The sequence below is a fragment of the Equus caballus genome, chromosome 3 (assembly GCF_041296265.1).
Source record: "Equus caballus isolate H_3958 breed thoroughbred chromosome 3, TB-T2T, whole genome shotgun sequence".
Classification (NCBI taxonomy): domain Eukaryota; kingdom Metazoa; phylum Chordata; class Mammalia; order Perissodactyla; family Equidae; genus Equus; species Equus caballus.
In genome coordinates this window covers 85331225-85353176 of record NC_091686.1, presented here as the reverse complement: position 1 = coordinate 85353176, position 21952 = coordinate 85331225, and the positions used below count along the sequence as shown (strand labels likewise).

At 41.9% G+C, this 21952-nt stretch overlaps 1 protein-coding gene across 1 annotated transcript in view; it reads right to left on the bottom strand.

The window, feature by feature from the left end:
• USP46 (ubiquitin specific peptidase 46) overlaps positions 1–21952 on the bottom strand; it is a 65617-nt gene that overhangs the window by 28467 nt on the left and 15198 nt on the right. Inside the window, exons 2-4 of the mRNA XM_023638100.2 lie at positions 13656–13736; positions 10628–10841; positions 9005–9234 (exon numbers count right to left, since the gene is read on the bottom strand). Coding sequence (XP_023493868.1) covers positions 9005–9234; positions 10628–10841; positions 13656–13736 — 525 coding nt within the window. The remainder of the gene's footprint in view (positions 1–9004; positions 9235–10627; positions 10842–13655; positions 13737–21952) is intronic.

Here is a 21952-nt window from a genome sequence, read left to right as displayed (position 1 = left end):
ATACACTAAGAGGAAAATTGAAATGGAATTGTAAATTAATAAATATATATATATACACACACACACACAATCCAAACAAAAAGCAGAAAAGGAGGAACAGAGGAACAAAAAACTGAAAAGGGAATAAACAGAAAACAAAATGAGAGCCCCAAACCTAACCATATCAATAAGTACATTAAACATTAATGGAATAAATACTTCAAATAAGACAAATTGCAGAATGAATTTTTAAAAAAGCAAGACCAGCTATATGCTGTCCACAATAGCTAAACTTTAAATATAAAGACACAGATATGTTGAAAGCAAATGGATGGAAAAAGATATACCGTGCAAGGAGTTAACGTAAGTATGTAGTGAGCTATATTAATATCAGATAAAATAGATTTTAAGATGGAATTATGAGACATAAAAAGTGTATTTCCTAATAATTGGGTCAATGTACCAGAAAAACATAACAATAAAAAATATGGAAGGCCATCATAACAGAGCCCCCAAAACAGATGAAGCTAAAACACTATTCACCAATAAAAAAGAATGAACTACTGATACATACTACAACACAAACGAACACCAAAAACAGTATGTAAGTGAAAGAAATCAGACACAAAAGACCACATGTTCCATGATCCGATTTATATGAAATGTCCAGAAAAGGCAAATATCTAAAGACAGAAAGTAGATTAATAGTGGCCCAGGGCTTGTACCAGGGATTAACTGCTGGATCCAAGGTATCCTACTAGTGTGATGGAAATGTCTTAAAACTAGGTTATGATGATAGTTGCACAACTCAGCAAATTACAAAAAAAAAAAAAAAAAAAAAATCACTGAATGGATGAATTTCATGGTATATAAATTATACCTCTCCAAAGCTAGTTTTTAAAAGTGAAAAACTCACGGAGCAAAAACTGACAGAATTAGAGGGAAATAAGACAATTCTACACAGTTGGATATTTTAACATCCCTTTCTTGGCAACTGATTAAAAAACAATGGAAAAAAATCAAAGACACAGAAGATCTGACTAACTATATCAACCACCATGACCTTCTGACAATTACAGAATACTGCACCCAACAACTGCAAAATATACCTTCTTTTCAACTCAGAGGTTCTCAGCAAGGGAAATTTTGCCTTCCAAGGACATCTGGCAATGTCTGGTGACATTTTTCTTTCTCACATCTTGGGGTATGCTACTGGCATCTAACAGGTAGAAGTCAAGGATGCCACTAAACATCCTATACTGCAGAGAGTAGCACCCCGCAACAAAGAATTATCTGATCCTAAATGTTAATAGTTCCAAGGTTGAGAGACCCTGTTTTCAAATACATTTACCAGGTTAGACCATGTATGTGTTAGGACACAAAATATGTCACAATAAATTCAGAAAGATTGAAATCATACAGAATACATCCCCTAATCACAACAAAATTCAAAGTCAGTAATATTAAGATATCTACTTGGAAAATCCCAAATATTTGAAAATTAAACAGCATACTTCTAAGTAACATATGGATCAAAAGAAAAAAATTACAAGAAAAATTAGAAAATACTTTGAACTAATGAAAAAGAAAACATATCATAATTTGTGGAATGCAGCTAAAGCAGTGCTTAAAGGGAACTTTATAGCTTTAAATGTATATATTAGTAAATAAAAGGGCAGGGATTATCTTTTCTGTTTTGTTGGGTTTTTTTTAAAGATTGGCACCTGAGTTAACAACTCTTGCCAAACCTTTTTTCTTCTTCTTCTTCTTCTTCTTCTTCTTCTTCTTCTTCTTCTTCTCCCCAAAGCCCCCCAGTACATAGTTGTATATTCTAGCTGTAGGCCCATCTGGTTGTGCTGTGTGGGATGCTGCCTCAGCATGGTTTGATGAGCAGTGCTAGGTCCGGCCCAGGATCTGAACCTGCAAAACCCTGGGCTGCCAAAGTGGTGCACGCAAACTTAACCACTCAGCCATGGGGGAGTCCCTATCTTTTTCTGTTTTAACTGCTATGTTCCTAGTACCTAAAATAATGTCCAGCATTGAGTAGGTATCCAATAAATATTTACTAAATGAATGAATAAATAACTGAAGAGAAGACTAAACAAATGGAAAGACGGCTAAATGCCAATAGTGGCATCTGGGTGTCAGAATTTATGAATGATTTTCTTTTTATACATTTCTGTGTCTGATTTTTTAAAAAACAATCCACAGGTATTATATTTTTTAATTAGTAAAATGTGTGGGTTTTTTTTTTTTTTTTTTTTTTTTGGTGAGGAAGATTGGCCCTGAGCTAACATCCGTGCCAATCTTCCTCTATTTTGTATGTGGGATGCTGCCACAGCACAGCTTGATGAGTACTGTGTAGGTCCACTCTAGGATCCAAACCTGTGAACCCCGGGCCACTAAAGCGAAGCAGGTGAATTTCCTACTAACCACTGGGCTGGCCCCAGCAAAACTTTTTTTGTATACTTAAACATCCCTTCTCTGGGAGAAAACAAAAGGATTATAGTCAACTGAAACGATGCATAATTTAGATAGCTAGGATCGGGTTCTACCCAAGCTCTTATACTTGAAGGGGCAAAAACAAAGAAACATTGTGTCCTGTTGGATGCAAATCTTCTTTTCTACTTAATTGTTTCAGCGAAACAATTAGTTGATCTAATTAACTAACTGAAGAAAGCTACTGTAGCTTTCTCAATTCCCAACACACATTGCTTTCAGAATTAAGAGTGTGAGAAAGCACTGCTGGGGTGCATCCACCCTGCCGGGGATATCAAAACACACATCAGACCCTTCCATGTGGATTTTTCTCTCCCCCTGCCTCAGACTGACACAGTCAAAAGCAATGAATGATCAAGCAATTTTTTTTTCTTCTTTTCTTTCTCTCTTCCCAGAAAGCTGCCAGAAAATAAAACCATTTTCTTCCCCCACACAGGACCTCATTCTGTTCTAAGTGAAAATACAGCTTGTCTCCAAGGAAACGTATATATCACTAAGACTCCCAATACTCTCAGCAAGAACAGGCTATATCTTCTCCTCTCTTCTCCCCCAGTTCTGGCCATGGAGTCTCCCGAAAACCCCAGTTTAAAAAGGTAGAAGAGATTCTACTTGCTCTTCTTTTTAAAGCAATTAATTAAAAATCTATTAATAGAACATTGATATATGGGGCATACAGATAAATCATGAGCTTTGCTAAGTCTTCAGTAATTAAAATCCTATTCAAACATGCTTCTAAATCCCCACACTTCTTTCCCAGGCTTAGTAGAAACAGTGACCAGGTGGTAGCTCCACGCTGCTCAGCCAGGAACTGAAAATGTGCTGACTTAGAGCAGTGCCAAAATGCGGGGCTGAGCAGAGTGGCAACTGCAGCCCACCTGAATGCCCGGGACTCAGAGTCTCCCCCTGCTGAGCGGGTGATCCCAACTGGTCCCGGGACTCAGAGTCTCCCCCTGCTGAGCGGGTGATCCCAACTGGTCACACCCCCCCATCCCAACTCCTCTCCTGTGAAGGGCTCAGAAGCTCTGCTGAACCAATTTTAACCTCTGCAGACAAAGCAAGGAGCCATACAACTGACACTTAACAAATCAATTCTGTAGACAATCAAACAGAGACAAAGGTGTCTTAGAGCCATTGAGAAGCACTGAAAACCACAGGTTTGCAGAGTAAAAACTCAGTTTAGATGGAAAGGGGGAAAACCAACAACAACAACAAAATTAAGCTCCAAATGGCCCAGCAAATCTTATGAACTAAGCAAAGAACAAGCAAGGAGCGCTGAGACTAGACTGGAAAATCTTGACGCCTCAATTCTAAAGTGCCTTGATGAAGGTTATCTGGGAAAGTCAGCCCTGAATTACCCTTAAAATAGTCTCTCCACGTCTGTTGCAGAATGAAACTGTTTGTCTCCGTAAATCCCTCAGTTGACATTTGCGCTGCGATCACAAACAATACTTACAAAGGCTGAGACCCAGAAAAAAAATCATTGTTTTCTGAAAGCATGAAGGCTGCCACAAAGAGTTTTGCACAATTGGAGGAACTGGCAGCTGAGGCGTCTACAATGGCAAGGCTCCCCCAGGGGCTAATTTGCCGCTCAGGATCTAGCGCAGTTTAACCCCACTGTGAGATCTCATAAAGGTAAGTCTTGGCAATTCCGAGGGAAGCACTATCTAAAGGCTTCTTGCCCTGGGCAGAGGACGTTACTCAAAGGGGGTCCCATATTTCTCATCCTGTAAAAAAAACCTTTAACATGAGGTCTTTGTTTACACTAAGCCCCCAATATTTTACTGTAACAAAAAAAAGGCTGCAGGCTATTTATTTTCTTAGAAAGTAGAGGGCTTTCTAACAATTAGAGCTTTCTAAAAATGGAATGCATCGCCTCGGGAGATTGAGTTCCCCATCTCTGGACGGGGTCCAGCAGATGCTGGTGACCAGCTGGCTAGGACATCACAGAAGGGACTTGGGCACTGTAGGGAAAGGATTAGATGACTCCTAGGACCCTGTCCAGCCAAAGGATCTAAGGAAATGGAGGTGATTATCCAAGTAACTCCAGAGAAAAACATTCCTGCCTCAGAGGATTAAAAAAAGTAGGTTTTTCAGACTGCACCATTCTCCATAAAGACACATCCACACACTCTCATTCACTTCCACACACCAAGTATAAACAGTTGGAATCCCACTATAACAAACTCTATTGTATCATCCAGCAGCTTTGCAGGAATCTTTAGGCACAGGCTTCCCACCCATGGTAACCCTCCAGGAAATAACAGACTAGCGAACAGCTTCTGCAATACAAATACCTGAGGATGCAATACCGGCATTTGTTAGGATCCACTGACTTCTTCACAGACAAAAAAGGAACTACAAATGTGACTGAGCCTATCCTCTGAGCCCTCCTGAAAACCCACACAGAGTACCGCAAGATAGACTGGGTAAGCGTGTTAATTTCAAAGATAACCAAAAGGATTAGACCAGCTGTACCGTTTAGAGCAAATTTCTCGGCTAAATGTCAAAATGGGATGCCCCACTGTTCTGGTTCGGGTATCATAAGCTCACAGAGTACTCTGTACTTCTCCTTCCCAGCATTTTGCTGTCATAATTACAAAACTATTCATTTCGTTACTAATATCTGTCTTCCATGTAGAAAGGCAAGGCTCTCACTGTGTATATCTTTACGTAGTGAATGTGGGGAAAAAAACCCCATATTTATTGAATAAAATACTCATCCATACAGCCACTGTATTACCTGAAGTGAAGACATCTGAGAACAGTGGGTATAGACAAGAACGTGGAGACATGAGAATGTTCATACAGAGGGTGTGTAAAATGGTATAATCACTTTGGGAATTTGATATTTTCCAATGAAGTTAATGATAGCATACCATATGGCCTAACAAACCTACTTGTATGTATATATCCTACAGAAACCAGATTTATGTACACTAGATTATATGTATTAAAATGTTCACAGCATCATTGTTCATAGTTGCCCAAAACTGGAAACAATCAAATATCCAACAGTACAACGGATTAGTGATTTGTGGTATATTCATGCAATGGAATACTATACAGCAATGAAAACGAACAAAGTAAAGCATCAGGCACTTGTTACACAAGTGACTCTCACAAGGGATCTTTAGCAAAAGAGAACATAAAAGAATACCTACTGTATGATTCCATTATACAAAGACCAAAAACATGCCAAAATGAACTATATATTTTAGGGATACAAAGATTGGTGGCAAGTTCTACCAAACATTCAAAGAATAGATAGATCAAAACTTATACAATCTCTTCCAAAGAAAAGAAAGAAATTGGAGGCTACTACCATACTTTTTAGCAAGAGAGTAACATGGAGGAGGGCAAGAGGAAAAGAAGACAATCCAGAAGGAAGTTCTTGCAATAGCGTAGGTGAGACTGTCAATCAAGAGCTGACAGGCGACCTGAGCTGGGTGGGAGCAGTGGGGACCTAGACAGGTAAATGGATTAAAGAGAGAGACAACAGACAGGACTTGGTGATGGAACAGATGCAAGAGAAAAGGTGAGGAGGGTGTCACAAAATATTCCCTTATTAAAAGAGAGAAAGGGGGGGCCGGTCTGGTGGCATAGTGGTTAAGTTTACACGCTCCGCTTCAGTGCCCCAGGAGTCACAGGTTTGGATCACCAGTGCAGACCTACACACCGATCACCAAGTCATGCTGTGGCAGCACCCCACATACAAAAAAGAGAAAGATTGGCACAGATGTTAGCTCAGCAACAATCTTCCTCAAGCCAAAAGAGGAAGATTGGCAACAGATGTTAGCTCAGTGACAATCTTCCTCACAAAAGAAAAGAAACGGAAGAAATAAATTAATTAAAAAAGAGAGAGAAAAAGAAAGACCGCAAATCTGCAAATTATAATATTTACAATATAGTCCTAATTTTGATGTTTGAAAGTACACAGTTATTCTAAAAATAAATGCAGTATCAAAAAGAATTAAAAAACTGCAATGGGTTAAAACACGTAAAATTTTAAAACTCATATGAGTTCATCAGAAAACACTAACACAAAAGAAGGAACCGAAGAGAGAGTGTCCTACAGGTTCTGGCATTGTCAGGAAAGTGGTAAAAAATGAATTAAGTCAAGGATGCCCATTGTAGTCTCTAGAGCAACCTCTGAAAGGATTAGAAAGTAACAGTATAAAGGTACAAAAAAAAAGAAAGAAAAGAAAGATTTTGTTGATACAAAAGAAGGCAAGAGTGAAAAAGGAATATAAAATAGGTGGGTTAGAGAAAAACAAAGAGTAGGATGTAGGATGGTAGAAACACACTGTCGTTTACTATACACGGTAACCACGAGAGGATGTTTCCAGAAATGTGGGAAATTCTACAAGACAAACAACCTAATTTCTTCAACAACTAAATTGCAAGGAAAAAACGAGACAGATGGTAGCCTGTAGATGAAGGCAGAGACTGACCAAATGCAATGTACGGACCATGTTTGGATCCCAGTTTGAATTAACTAACTGCTAAAAAATATATGATGTAATCAGAGAAACCTGAACACAAAGTGAATAATGATTCAAAGGAATTATTTTTAGGTCTGATAATGGTATTGTATTTATGTTTTTATTTACCAATGGTATTGTACTTATGTTTTCAAAAAAAAAAGATGTCTTACCACTTACAGATATATAACAAGGTACTGAAGAAACAACAAATGAAATGATGTTATCTGGGGTTTGCTTAAAAATAGACTAGTTTGGTGAGGTGGGGAGAGGGCATGGAATCAGAAATGATCAAGATGGGCCAATGTGTTAACAGTCATTGATCCCAAGTAATACACATATGGGATTTATTATACTATTCTCTCTACTTCTGCATTCACTTGAATTTTCCTGGAATGTAAAATATAAAGGGAGGGGCCAGCCCTGTGGTCGAGTGGTTAAGTTCATAGGCTCCACTTCAGCGACCCAGGGTTTCTCTGGTTCAGATCCTGGACGTGGACCTAGCGTCGCTCATCAAACCATGCTGAGGCAGCATCCCACACAGCACAACCAGAAGGATCACAACTAGAATATATAACTACATACTGGGGGGCTTTGGGGAGAAGAAGAAGAAGGAGGACAAAAAAAAGAAGATTGGTAAAAGATGTTAGCTCAGGTGCCAATCTTCTAAAAAAAAAAAATATATATATATATATATATATATATAAAGGGACAGAAGGAGAAAGGGAGGGAGGAGAGATCTCTAGATAGATAAGTATGCGTAGAAAACGTTTGGGCAGGATATGTTTCAAAATGTTCAAGTGGTTATCGCTGAGCCAACATAATCACAAGTTTTAGAAAATGTTACAAATTTATCATCTCTGGGTAGGGAGATTATTGGTAACTTTTAGTCTCTTTTAGCTTAGTTATGTTCTCTAATTGTTTCTACAACGAAAGAAACGAGAATTTTGATCCAAAAATTGTTTAAAAGGACAAAGACTGCCAAAAAAACAAAAACCTCCCACTTAAATCCACATTTCTTAACCATTTCTGGGTCCCCCTCCCTTTGCAGAACCTGATGAAAGCTACCGTCTCTCTCCCCAGAAAAATGCACAACCCCAACAAAATTTTTCACACACTGTCAAGAAACTCGGAGACCCCTGATGAACCCATAGACCTTCTATGTTGTTAGCAGTTATAATAAATAATAAGAGGTGACAGTTATTGCTTACTCGCTGTGTGCCAAGTATGGTTCCAAGTGCTTTCCAGGTGTTAACTCATTTAATCCTCCTAGGACGCTATGAGAGAGGCGCTCTGATCATCGCCAATTTACAGATGAGGAGCATGAGGACAGAGAGGCTGGATAATCTGCACAAGGTCCCACAGCTCCTGACTGAGTGAGTCAGCATACAAACCCAGCAGCCTGGGTAAAGAACAGGGCTTTTAAGCACCACTTTATGAGGCCCCTCATAGAGTTAAATCAAACATACCAAGCACATGTGACGTCCTGAATCGTGCTCTGGAGAACATGCCTTCAAAGTGAACTAACATGTCTACCTTCACTTGCTGAACTCATCCAAACACACAGGCTTGCCCAACCCTCACAACAGCGCTGTAAAGGACTCGCCCAAACACCCAGCTAACTGCTGTAGCATCAGACATCAAACCTGTCTCCTGACTTCAAGTTCACCCTACCACAGCTGATTCCCTTGAAGTTGGGGTGATGGTCTGTTCTAAGTTGCACATGATCTCCTTGTGACCAAAATCTTTTCAAGATGACTGGTGGAGGTCCAGCTCAACGGTCTACTTGTGGACTCTACGTGTGCCCATGGTGCAAAGCACTCCAGCTTTTGAGATTTGCCCTCATCACTCTACTTTAGCCAGCTGAGACATCTTGGATGGAAACATGCTTCCAAAAGTTTAAATGAAAGGTTCGTATACACAAATAGAATTGTCTGCAGATCTGGACAACTGCTAGGTGCCGTAACACCACAGCGCACTCCCTCACAACACAGCCTGTACAAACATGCACAAGCACGTTCCACGAACGCCCTCCGAATGCTTACAGTTTCACAGTTCAAGCACCGAGTTTCATTGGTGAGCGTTCCCTGAAATATCTCATGGACCCAGGTGAGTTCTGGCTTATTATTCTCCGCAGTTTCGTTCATGTTGCCATTTTTTAATTTTCCGTTTTGTTTTTCCTGTTTCTTCTCTTCCTGCAGGATGTCCGCAATAGTGTTTAGCAAATAATTTAAAAATTCGTGAGCATCCTGCTGCATGTAGTTATCAAAGAGATCTGGAAAGGAGAAGGTCATTATTTCAATCTCTGATTCCTGAAAAGCAAATGAAAATGCTTAATTTTACATGCCACACTTCAATTTTTATATTGAAAGAGTGGGCAGGTATGGAAAATATTCATCTTCAGTAGGTAAGTTTTAAAAGAATTTTTGTTCATTTCTATTTCCTACCACCCATCAAGGACTAAATTTGCCATATCTCCCTAAAGTCATCATGGCTAATAAAAAGCTACCAAAATTTTTTATTTGTTCCACAAAAAAAAAAGAGAAAAATAACAGAAATTACTTGATAAGTTCCCTGATAAAATATCAATATTTAATAGTGACCACCGATGATCAATTATTCATTTTGTAATTTATCCAGAGCAACTGGGTCTCTTCCCAAAGATCATATGAAACCCTGGACCAGCCTCAAAACAGCTGGAATGGAACACATAAAGGAGATGGGAGATCTATGTGAGAACGTATCTATCTGATAGTGTTCTGAAACCAAATACACGTGATTCCAGAGCCTGTTGCTGTTCCCTGCCATGAGGACAGACAGTCAAGACACGAATGCAACAGTGAAACTTCATTATTAATCACGTTCACAACGAGACTTGGGAGTGCTCTGCGTTCTTCTCAGAGGGTTTTTATTCTGTTATGTATAAACTACAACCACGTTAAAAGACAGCAATCAAATTAAACGAGACTTTATAAAACAAACATCTGATTAACTGCAAGTCTGCAATCCAGGGGAACACAAGGTGCCATATCAAATATTTCTGTAGTCATAAAAATTACCAATGCAGAACTTCTGGAATAACCTAGTCTCTGCCATCACTTCCCCCAAAAAGATCAAAACACCAGAAAAAAATCAGGCGACAGCAGGACATTTTTAACATATGAAGATATCAATTTAATATCCTTTAATTGTCTTAGGCAAATAAAAATCAGAGGTATTATTTTTAAAACAGCAGATGCTCTGATTAGATAACATGCATTTACTTTAATCACTTATGACCTGTTTATAAGATAGCACTATTTTATTCAATTATTGCATCAACCTAGTTATTCCTATCAGTGTCCTGCTCAGAAGGCTGTCTTGGGCAATTTTCCTCTTACAATGATCCCACCCAGAAAAATACTCCTCCTAATGTGGAGCAAACAAAAAGATCATTCCAAAATGGTATGATAAATCTGAATTTTTAAGCATATTTGTAATCCAGTTTTGTTTTATGCACACTGGGTGGAAAAAGAGAAATATCTTTTCTTTTAAAAGAAAATGTTATTTCAGTAGTTGGCCATACTATTTTCCTTTCAAAAAAAAAAAAAGATTCATTTTGAGGATAAACAGAACTCTCAATTCTCCTTATTTCAGACCCTTATACACATTATCTCCACCCTACTCACCATTCTCTTTCCTCAGCCTCGAAATGAACTTCTTTGGTGGGATCACGCCAACCTTCTTCTTCTGCGTGGCAATGCTGTGGAAAAGGTCTGCCAGGCACGTCAACAAGTTTTCCTTCTTTTTTTGCTGGGCTTTATATGCCAACACATTCTCCCGGAACGGCCGGCAGAAGTACAAGGCCTGAAGCACGGAGTTACAGTAGCAAGTGTTTCCGAACTGCCAAAGGACAACAGGGATGGTTCAAATCACGGTCCGGGGACACGCCACCTCTGGAACGGGTGGGGAGAGGGAGAAGGCCATTCTCCAGGAACCGGCCCCAATTCCACTCTATCAATCAGAAACTAGCACACGTCAGAAAACTAGCACACCACTCTAAACACCAGTGACTATCGATCAACAGGGAAATGAAGACAAGTTTACCTGAGCTGGGGGCCCCTCTAACCCATAAAGTCTCTAAAATGATAATAAGCACTCTGCCTTGACAAAAAAAACCTATTGAGGCCTTCTGGTGCTTAAAAAAGAGAGAGAAGAAAGAAATTGACATAATATGGAGGCCCAGAAAATCAGCTGGCGAAATAAAAGACACCACATTGCAACACATCAGAACTCCTAGGACAGGAAAAATAAAAATCCAAATCAGAAAGAAATCCAGGAACTAGGAATCCCATGCTCAGCAGAAACAGCCATAACTGAATGGGGCCTTGTTTTCATTTTTCTCTTTCAGGATTCTAGTGCCCCTGCCCACTGGCTTCAGACCACATCTCCTCGCTGACTCCAGAGCAATGGAGGCAAGAGGCACCGCCTGAGGTCATCCCACCAGCCTCCTAACTCCTAAATTACCCTCAATCTTGTTTCTGCCAGCGTGGCAATTGTCCCAACACAAGACCACGCAGTTCCTGGTCTCCTACAATCAGATCAGGGCCCAACAGTAATATTTCGTACCTCTCAGAAACCATGAGTACTCAGATTTGAGTAAAGAGGGCAAACATCATCATCTCGCTGGTTTTCAACTGACTATAAAACCTACTCCGTGGAAAAACACAGCTGAGACTATCACTTTAGAATTTTTCTTACACAGTAAAAGGAAAAGGAAAAGAATCTAAGGAAATAACAAGATTAACAGCAAAGATTACAAAACGCCATGTAGGATTAAAATAGAACATGTACATCCTCTCAGGATTGGCTGTTGGCTGGTGTGTCCTGCATCCAAGAGCGAGACAGATGCTCTGCCATCCTTAACATGACATTTCCACGTATGCTAAGATAGAACATTTCCTATTTTTACATATTTTCATCTACTTTGACACAATTATGTAATAGGAGACAAACCTTTTACAGAGAAGCTGGAGCTTTCATGAATTATCATTCAAAGTAAACATAAATGAAGCTATTAATAAATTTACATCTCATAATCCTTCTACAAACTAGGAAATGGCCTAATTCTTTTCCTCCATGGTCTGCATTTGTATTTTTCCTAGCCAGGGCAGAATTTCCATGACTTGAATAACTGTCTTCATCAAGCTTAAGCAGAGGCCTGTGCACAATGGCTAAAAAAAATTGTATTGAAATTAGAAGTCAGAATCTCATCAACACAATGCTCCACAATCCAGTACTCTGGCCTTCCTTCTTCCATTCTTTTCTCTTTTACTCAACGTCTCACTTTACCCAGCCACCCTTCATTAACACTTGGCCCTGATCCAGTGGGCAATTCCTGGGAAAGAAAAGTAACTGACATTCACTGAGTGTCCACCATGTACCTCAGCCTCGTACCAGGGTCTTCAAATAGGAGCTCTCACTGATTCCTCACTGTAACCCAAGAGAAAGAAACCCTTATGATCTCCATTTTACAGAGGAGGAAATGGAGGCTCAGAGAGGTCAGGAGGTCACACAGCTAGTGAACAGCACAGGCAGAACTCAGACTTAGGTCTGATTACGTGGAATCCAGTGTTCTTTCCAATACCACAGATGGCATTCACTCACAGAGAATTTTTCCAGCTTCTCCAGTGGAAATTACCACCTATCATACCTGGGCACTGACGGACTATACTCAGTTGTTCCAGAAAACCAGGTGCCTGTGAGTTAACATTTGAAGTCACTTAAAACCTCCACTCCAGAGGCCACCGGGTGGCACAGTGGTTAGGTTTGCATGCTCTGCTTCAGCAGTCCAGGATTCATGGGTTGGGATCCTAGGCGTGGACCTACACATCGCTCATCAAGCCACACTGTGGCAGCATCCCATTACAAACTCAAGGAAGACCGGCACAGGTGTTAGCTCAGGGACAATCTTCTTCAAGCAAAAAGAGGAAGACTGACAACAGATGTTGGTTTAGGACCAATCTTCCTGACCAAAAAAACAAAAGACAAAAACAACCTCCAGCCCAGAGAGAGAAGATCAGGTAAGGAAGGAAAGCTCAGGAGGCCGGTGAGGAACACTGCCTTACTCCTTGCTCATATCAACTTATCCAGGATGCAGAGCCCTAAGTCTGGCCGTATACAAGCGAGCCATTGCTAAGCACAGGTGAAATGAGGCCAAGGAACTCTGAGATAAACTGGTCTCAGTATTTCCCTGACACCCTGCTCCTGCTTCAGGTCCCAGCACCGAGTTATACCATTAAACAGGTCCTGGTGATGAGCTGGTAACACTTTCAGAACTCCGGGTGCACTGATGCATACTGAAACAAAGACTGCCTGAGGAGCTCAGCGAGATGACCAAGGGAGAACTTACAAAAGCAGATCTGGCCACAAAGGCTAATACAACCACTGAAAGTTCTGTGTGCAAAGGAAATCCCTTAAAGCACGGGGCTAAAAAATGAGAGCCTGACCCAATAATGCAGTCATTGTATCCTTTTATCTGGGACAACTCAGACTTTCAGAAACTGGCCTACACTTGCCCCTCCCCAACATCTGCCACTTCCAGTAACTCAGGAGCATGAACAATTCTTTAAAAATTGGAAATGATGAAAACGGCAGCGGAGGTGCTTCAAGCATTCTAACACATTGGATAAAAGTAATACATTTTGAAATACTTACGTTGACCAATCCAAAGTAGTGTTCATTGATCGGAAACTGCTCTGGACCAATGTCTTTTTCCAGAGCAGAGGCATTGGTGCCCTAAAAGAGAAAAAAAAAAAACACACACACAAATTTTGTTGCGTGTAACAGAGACAAGAAAGTGGAATGATAACTTCAAAAAGTCCACTATAGTGACAAGCAACTCCCCTGATCGCCAAGGTGTTTGGTGATGGTTGTGCTGGACGAGCAGGCGTCAGAACCAAACCAGCAGATGAGTGAACAGTGTCAGCCTTATTCCTCTCCTCAGCCAACTTACTCATCCCCTCAAACCTGTTCTATCTGGGTTCAATCAACTCCCCTCAGGAAAGGAGGTTTGAGATAGGCAAATGAGCAAACCAGCACCAAGAACTCCTGAATAAAACATTTTAAGTTCAGACAGTTGCAACAGCGTTTAGAACACTTGGTGGCGTACAGAATCAATCACCACTTTCCAAGTCACTTTCTTAATTCTGATAAAGATTTATTGTGTGCCCACTATGTGCCAGGCACTGTTCTATGCTCTGACGATAGAACAGTAGACAAAACAGACGTGAATCCCTGCTCTTGCGGAGTTCACACGTCAGTGGACGAAGACAGCCTGAAAGAAACAGCAAGGACAGAAGGTGACAAGTGTGGTGGAGAAAAACAGAGTAGGAAATGAGAGTGAGGACTCTAGCGAGTAGGGGCTGGAGGAGAGGCATGGGGGAGGGGCAGAGGGTAGACAGCCACAGCTTTACTGAGAAAGTGCAATGTCCAAGGGATACTGTGAATAACAAAGAAATACAATCTAAAACCTAACAATTCTCAAAGGCATCAAATGAGTAAGCCACACGAACCCAAGTTTAACACTCCAACGTGGTAATAACAGTAACAGTTACTGGGTACTCCTACTATGTGCCAGGGACCATGCTATTTATTCTCACAGCTGTCCTATAAGGTAAGTACTGTTATAATCCCCATTTAACAGACAGGAGTTGAAGGCTCAGAAGGGTTAAGAATCTGCCCAAGGACCACAGTCAGTAAGTGGCAGAGGTGGGACTCGGACCCAGGAGTCAGACTCAGGAGCCCAAGGTGTTAACCAAATGCTATGCGGAGCAGTCAGTCAAACAAAACCATTTACTGAGCCCCGCTAAGGGCCAAGTGCTCACAGGCAACAGCACACTGATTACCATTCCTCCCCAAGGCCTGGCCGAGTCTGCTGGGATTAGGAAAAGTGCCCAAAGTTCAGTCCGACAAGGTAAGCAGTTTTGGGGTGGGTAGGATCCGGCCCCACGTGTACCCGCAGCTCCACCATCATTCTACAACCATCTCGTGATCTCAGGCCGTTGTGGAAGACTCACAGCTCACGGAATCTCAAAGATTTGGGAGACAGGTATTTTAAAAAGAAAAAGAACCCGTTACGTTTTATAAAAAATAAATCTGCTGCTGCTACTTATTCTGGACTCCTATAATTAGCATTTGTCTCAGGAAGAAATGGCCAAAAAGTAGGCTGAGAACCAGTCAAAATGGTCTTGTGTCAATGAGCAAACATTAAATGCAAAATAACCCAATTCTAAGCAAACAGAACCACAGAAGAAACAACACGTTCCATCCCCTTATCACAATATAATATAATCCATTACCCTGTTCCACCAATCGAAATTCCTTTACCCATCACCTGGGACTGAGTTCATTGGTCGTCTGTGTGTACAACAGTTTCGTTATCTTTGGGGGGGGTCGGGGAGGGGTTCATTGCCTTCACAATAATGCGACCCTTGTGTACAAGGCTGAATTTTTTAAATAATACTTATACTATAGCAGTATTTTAGGATATAGACAAAAATCACTAAAATTTTTCAATAAAGCTACATCTTAATCATAAATCAACATAAATAATGTGTATTAAATATACTCATAGCCATTTCTGAAGCAACATTAGAATATATGGCTTAGTGCCCAGGAGGAATGTCAGATATAAAAGTATAGCACATGGAGACAGATCTCATTAAATCTTTCTTTATGAGGTAGCCATATATGCAAGTTAATCCATGATTTTTGCTATTTGGGTATTCTTGCATTGAGTCTGCTTTTTTCTACCTGTCTTAATATTTTCCCATTGGAGGGGGAGTTGGCGGGGATAGGGCGGGGGGTGGATTCATACTAAGGACAGCGACCCAGGCAGCAGTGATTAAGAGAAACACCCTGGACACAGGGACCCTGGAGGCAGTATGAGGGGAGCACCGACAATGCAGCACGGAGAAAGAAGAAAGTGAGCTAACAGTGTCTTCTGTGAGATCTGGCTTCCTTGAGATCAATGCTTCCTCGCCAGCCTTCAGGTCAAGCTTGCTCGTTCTCTTGCATAACACCTGCATACACACAGGGTCTGCGAGGGTCAGGAGGGGAGGTCAGCCAGTCCCTGGTCCTCAGTGCTGCTTCCAGACCACCGCCCCTTCACCCTCTTGACAAAACACCTGCCATTCTGAGCCCGTGCCTCCTAGCGCTGTACATACCCCTTCCTTTCTCCTCGTCTTGGCTGACCCCCCATTCACAGAAGGGCTACCTTTATACCCCATCTCCTGCCATCATCCTGGGTGGTTTCAATACCCATGTGGAGGAGCCTTCTCCCACCCTGCCCTCTCAGCAACTCGATGTCCTCTTTTCCAACTGTTTTTTATTCCACTCCACTTTGTTATATTCCACCCCACTTCAGCTATTCACTCCCAAAGATATATGCTGGATCTGGTCAAGACCCTACAATCCACCCAGGCTCGGCTCTGCCTGCTGCTTCTTAAGCATCACAGCTACACTTAAACCTCGCAGGAACCTCTCACTCCTCTACCTTCTTATTCAGTTTAGAGTCTATGGATCATGACTCCAATTGCTCTTATAAACACCCTTTACCCTGTCCTTTTGTCATGCCGCATGGCAAAAAACTAACCCAGTAGGAACCAAATTATTCACCTTCTCTGAACATACATCCAGACAGATGTGAAATGCTGGTGGGAAAAAAGTCACAACCAAGCTGACTGGATTCACTACAATTCACCAACTTCAAGTGGCCTTCAACACGTCCCACATTCCAACAACAATTCTGTACTGCATTCATTCTGCACGCCACAGTGACAATTTCCAACTTTCCCCAAGCTCCTCAAAATTTCAACATCTTTGCCCCTCTTGCTTTTCCCACTCAACAGAGAAAAGAAAAATTAAACTAGCAGAGAGGGACTCCCTTAATTTTGCACTCCCAAACCTTCAAACCTATGTGCCTCCCTGGGCTAAAGATGGAGATCTCTCTCTGGTCCAAGGCCAGTGTCCCCTCCACTGCTATATCCTTCCCATCAGAATTTAACGGGCTTAAGTGTCTCTCATATTAAAAATACATAATAGGGGCTGGCCCCATGGCCGAGTGGTTAAGTTCGCGTGCTCTGCTGCAGGCGGCCCAGTGTTTCGTTAGTTCGAATCCTGGGCGCGGACATGGCACTGCTCATCAAACCATGCTGAGGCAGCGTCCCACATGCCACAACTAGAGGAACCCACAATGAAGAATATACAACTATGTACCGGGGGGCTTTGGAGAGAAAAAGGAAAAAAATAAAAAAATCTTAAAAAAAAAATACATACATACACACTCTCCCACACGTCTCCCCAGTTATCAGCCTGTTTATCATCTTCTCTTCACAGCTAAGCTTCTTTAAACAACTGCCTATTCTGAAATACTTACAAATGAATCTGATAATTTCTAAGATTTGTTTCAAATAATCTAGAGGGGAGAAGTGGGGGCTGGGGACAAAATTGTGTAGTTGAAGCTGAATGAGGGGTATGTGGGGCTCATTATACTATTCTGTTTATATTTTTACATATGCTCATGTGTCGCTTAATGATGGGGATATGGTCTGAGAAATGCACTGTTAGGCAATTTCATTGCTGTGTGATCACAGAGTGTACTTATACAAACCTAGATGATGCAGCCTACTACACACCTAGACTCTATGGTACCAATCTTATGAGACCACCATTGTATATGCGGTCCATCATTGACTGAAACGTTGTTATATGGTACATGACTATATGTGTAATGTACAGGCAGAATAACAGTCTCCCAAAGATGTCCAGGTCCTTAATCCCCAGAACTTGTGACTATATCACCTTACATGGCAAAGGGAAACTCAGGTTGTAGATAGACTGAATTTGCTAATCAGCTGACCTTAAAATAGGGGGGTTGCCTTGGATTATCCAGTTGGGCCCAATGTAATCACCAGCATCCTTAAGAGCGGGAGATAGAAGCAGAACCATAGATCAGAGTGATGCAATGCGGGAAGGACTCAACTCGCCTTTGCTAACTTTGAAGATGGAGGAAGGGGCCAGGAGCCAACGAACACGGGCAGCCTGTAGAAACTTAAAAGGCAAAACAGACTCTCCGCTAGAGCCTCCAGGGAGAACGCAGCCCTGCGCCGCCTTCATTTCAGCCCAGGGAGACCCATTTCTGATTTCTGACCTCCAGAACTGTAAGATAATAAATTTGTATTGTTTAAGCTACTAAATTAATGGTAATTTATTACAGCAGCAATAGGAAACTAACACGATCCGTTTGAAGTTTTCCATAATATCCTTTAAGATTTGTCTCGACTTCCTCACCTCCAATCTCTCCCCAAAACAGACCCTTCTGGATTCTACTCCACTTCATCCCTGATGAGCCCCAACACTGCCAACTCCAGGGGGCGCTTCTAGCTGTTAGCTTTCTCGGGGCACTCCTCCCTCTCTGTTGGCTCCAGGCAATAACCATTCACATGGCTTCAATCAGCAGCTATGTGCCAACCATTGCCAACTCTTTACCTTCATCCCAGAAACCTCACTTCTGAGCTCACTCAGCCTGGATGAGGGCCTACATTCCCACCTGCTTGTCTCATAGGCCCTCAAAATCAATCTGCTCAAAACTAGACTTTCCCTTCCCCTCAAATCCAATCTTTTCCTAATGTTTCCCCACTTAGTAAAGGACTGCCACCCTCCTCTCGTCTCACGCCCAACATCCCCCTCTGCGCTCCACACCCATCCATCACAGCATCCTATGGATCCAGTCTCCGTAAATCTCTCAAGTCCATTTGCTTCTCTTTCATCTCCTACCACCAGGGAGGCCAGGCCACCAGCATCTCACATCTGAATTACAACAGCCTCCTAAGTGGCCTCCAACATCCACCTACCCCACCTCTAACCTCACTGTCAACACAGCAGCAAAAGTGTTCTTTCTAAATATGAATTTGCTTTAAATCCTCCAGTGGTTTCCAGTACTGTCTCCAACATCACCCCTGGCCACTCATTCCCTCCTACACTTGGCCTTCACAATGGCCTTTGTTCTAGTCCCCAAATACCTCAAGTTCCCTCCCACCCATCACCTGAACGCTCCTCCCCCACTGCTTCCCCTGGCTGTACCCTAGCGGCCTTCTCCAGGAACTCATCACTGACCACCCCTACACTCAGGAAGTCCTTGTGACAGAAGGGGCCCCTCAAAGATGTCCACACCCTAATTCCTGAAACTTATGAATATGTCACCTTACGTGGTGAAAGGGACTTTACAGGTATGATTAACTTAAGGATCTTGACTTGGAAAGATTATCCTGTAATATCTGGGTGGGCCCAGTGTCATCACACGGGTCCTCATGAGAGGGAGGCAAGAGTATCAGAGTCAGTGAGGAGATGGGACGACAGAAGCAGAGTTCAGAGAGATTTGAAGATGCTACACTGCTGGCTTTGAATGAAAGAAGGGGCCGTGAGCCAAGGAATACAGGCAGCTGCTAGAAACTGGAAAAGGCAAGGAAACACATTCTCTCCCCGAGCCCCTGGAAAGCTGCGCAGCCCTGCCGACACCTGGATTTTAGGACTACTGACACTCCAGGGCTCAAAGAGAATAAATTTGCATCATTTTAAGCCACTAAGCTTGTGGCAATTTTTTACAACAGCAAGAGGAAACTGATACACCCACAGAACACATAACCTCTACTCCCCACTCACAGCATCTCTATGGCCTCTATACCTAGCTGCAAAGAAGCTTGGCAAATGTGGTATTTACCTGAGCAGCCAGCATCAGCTAAAACTAGAAATGGAAGGATATGAGGGAACATCTAGCAGTCAATGTCTCAGATGGTCCTCACAACAAAGTTTGTAACAGAAAAAAGCAGAAATAACTTGAACTGGTTAAATAATTACAGGAATCCATATGATGGAATACCATGTAGCTATTTAAAAAAGTAAAGTTGCTCTATAGCTACTGCTATGAACACTTGTCCAAGATACAGTGAGAAGGAAACACATGTTAGAGAGTACCAATGTGCAGGACAATACTGGAACCGTCATTCATTCAATCAACAGCCACTGAGCCCTGCTTTGTGCCCAGCACTACTTACATCTGAGGGACACAAGGTGAACAGAGCAGACCAGGCCCGCATTCAATGCCTACATTTTAATGGAGACCCCTTTCAGAATGAGAAATTATTGACACTAGTCACCAATGTCTAGGAGTAGGGCTGGAAGATAAGGAGGTCACTGAGGGGCTTTTCATTTTCTCTTCTCAACTGTTAGAATTTTTTACTATGAGTATATATTATTTTTGTCATTAAAAGTTTAATAAAAAGTTAGCAAACTAACATCCTGTAGACCAGTTATCAAAGGCCCACAGTACACACCTCAGCGCTGTATTGGCCATTTTTTTTCCCCCCAGTATGACCTCCCTTTGATTCTGGTCCCTTCCCCTCTCCTGGCCTTAGTTTCCTGGCTGAGAGGTGGGGTTGCCGACATCCAGCCTGCCTATCGCTCAGGGTGGCAAAGAATCAAGCAAAACAGGGAACAGGACCTGCACGCTGTCAACTGCAAGGTGCATTACAATCCCGAGAGCCTGCGCTTTGACTGCTAGGCCCAGCACAGTGACACAAAGGGCGAAAGGGAGGGACTGAAAATAATCGTTCCATGACCAGATGCTGAACAAAAGTTACCTATGGCGGCAAATCACAGGGTCTGGAGGTATAGGAAACATAGAGTTCTTATTGCCATCAGTAAAAAATTTGGTAACCTTTGAAAAACAATGCACCACTTTATTAAAAGTAGAATCTGGGCTGGGACAAGTTCCAACAAGAAGACTGTAATGCTAGCTCTCCAAAGCACTTTCGAGAGCAATCCTGTGACTGCCGAGGGGGTGCTACAAAAACACAAAACAAACAACAACAAGTCGGCAAGGATGCATCATAAATGCATAAGATGGGAATAGAAAGGCATTTCTTTTTAAAGCAATTTTAAAAGCAATTTATAAGGAAAACATGTTAGAATTTCTTCCTTTGAAGAGTGAGAAGGAGACAGATCTTGGCTCAGGGGGATGATATAATCAGAACGATGGCATTGCAAAGTCTATAAAAACCAATGAGAACAATACAATAATATGGGGGAGCCTAAACAAAAAACCCAGAGACCAGGAAGGGTCCTTGGAGATCAGCTGGACCATTTCACAGATGAAAACACCAAGGCGCGGAGAAGTACACTTACCTGCCCAAGATCACCCCAAGGCGGCCCATTTTTCTGCATCCTAGGACAGGCAGCCTCTCTTTCAAGTTTATACAAAGTAGAGAAGGGACACAGGAAAGGCCAAAAATAACATGTAAGGATTTCTAAGTACCCAGACAATCAGTCATTAATTATAAACCAGGAATTAAAATATATGACAGCAGAGGTGAATGTTGTTACTAAAACCACATTTTTAGGTCTGTGTTCAAAAGGCTATCTTACTTATCAAGTGTTTTCAAAGTACAAAAGGACATAAAGGGCTAGTTTTCAAAAGGACTAGTATTGCTAGACTTCTGATGACAAACGGTCATCCCTACAGCCTTACAGAGAGAGTGAAGCAAAATGAAGAGATGCAGCCCAAGATCTCAGGATGAGTCAGGAGCCGCTTGCCAGAACTCAAGGATGGTTAAGGAGGAATTAAGGCCAGTGGTTCCCCAGACATCATCGGTAGTAATCATAATAATAGATAACACATAAATAGCAATTACTGTGTCCAGTCCCTGCTCTAATACTTGATGTGTATTTTACTCATTTTCACCCTCATAATAACCCCACGAGGTGGATACCATTATTGTCCCCATTTTAAAGATGAGACAACTGAGACACAGAGAAGGTAAATAACTTTATCCAAGTTGACACAGCTACTAAGTAGTGGAACTGGGTTTGAACTCACATGAGCTGGCTCTAGAGTGTGTGCTCCCAGCCACTACACAATAGTGACTCTCAAGGATGCAGAGTCCCCTCAGAATCTC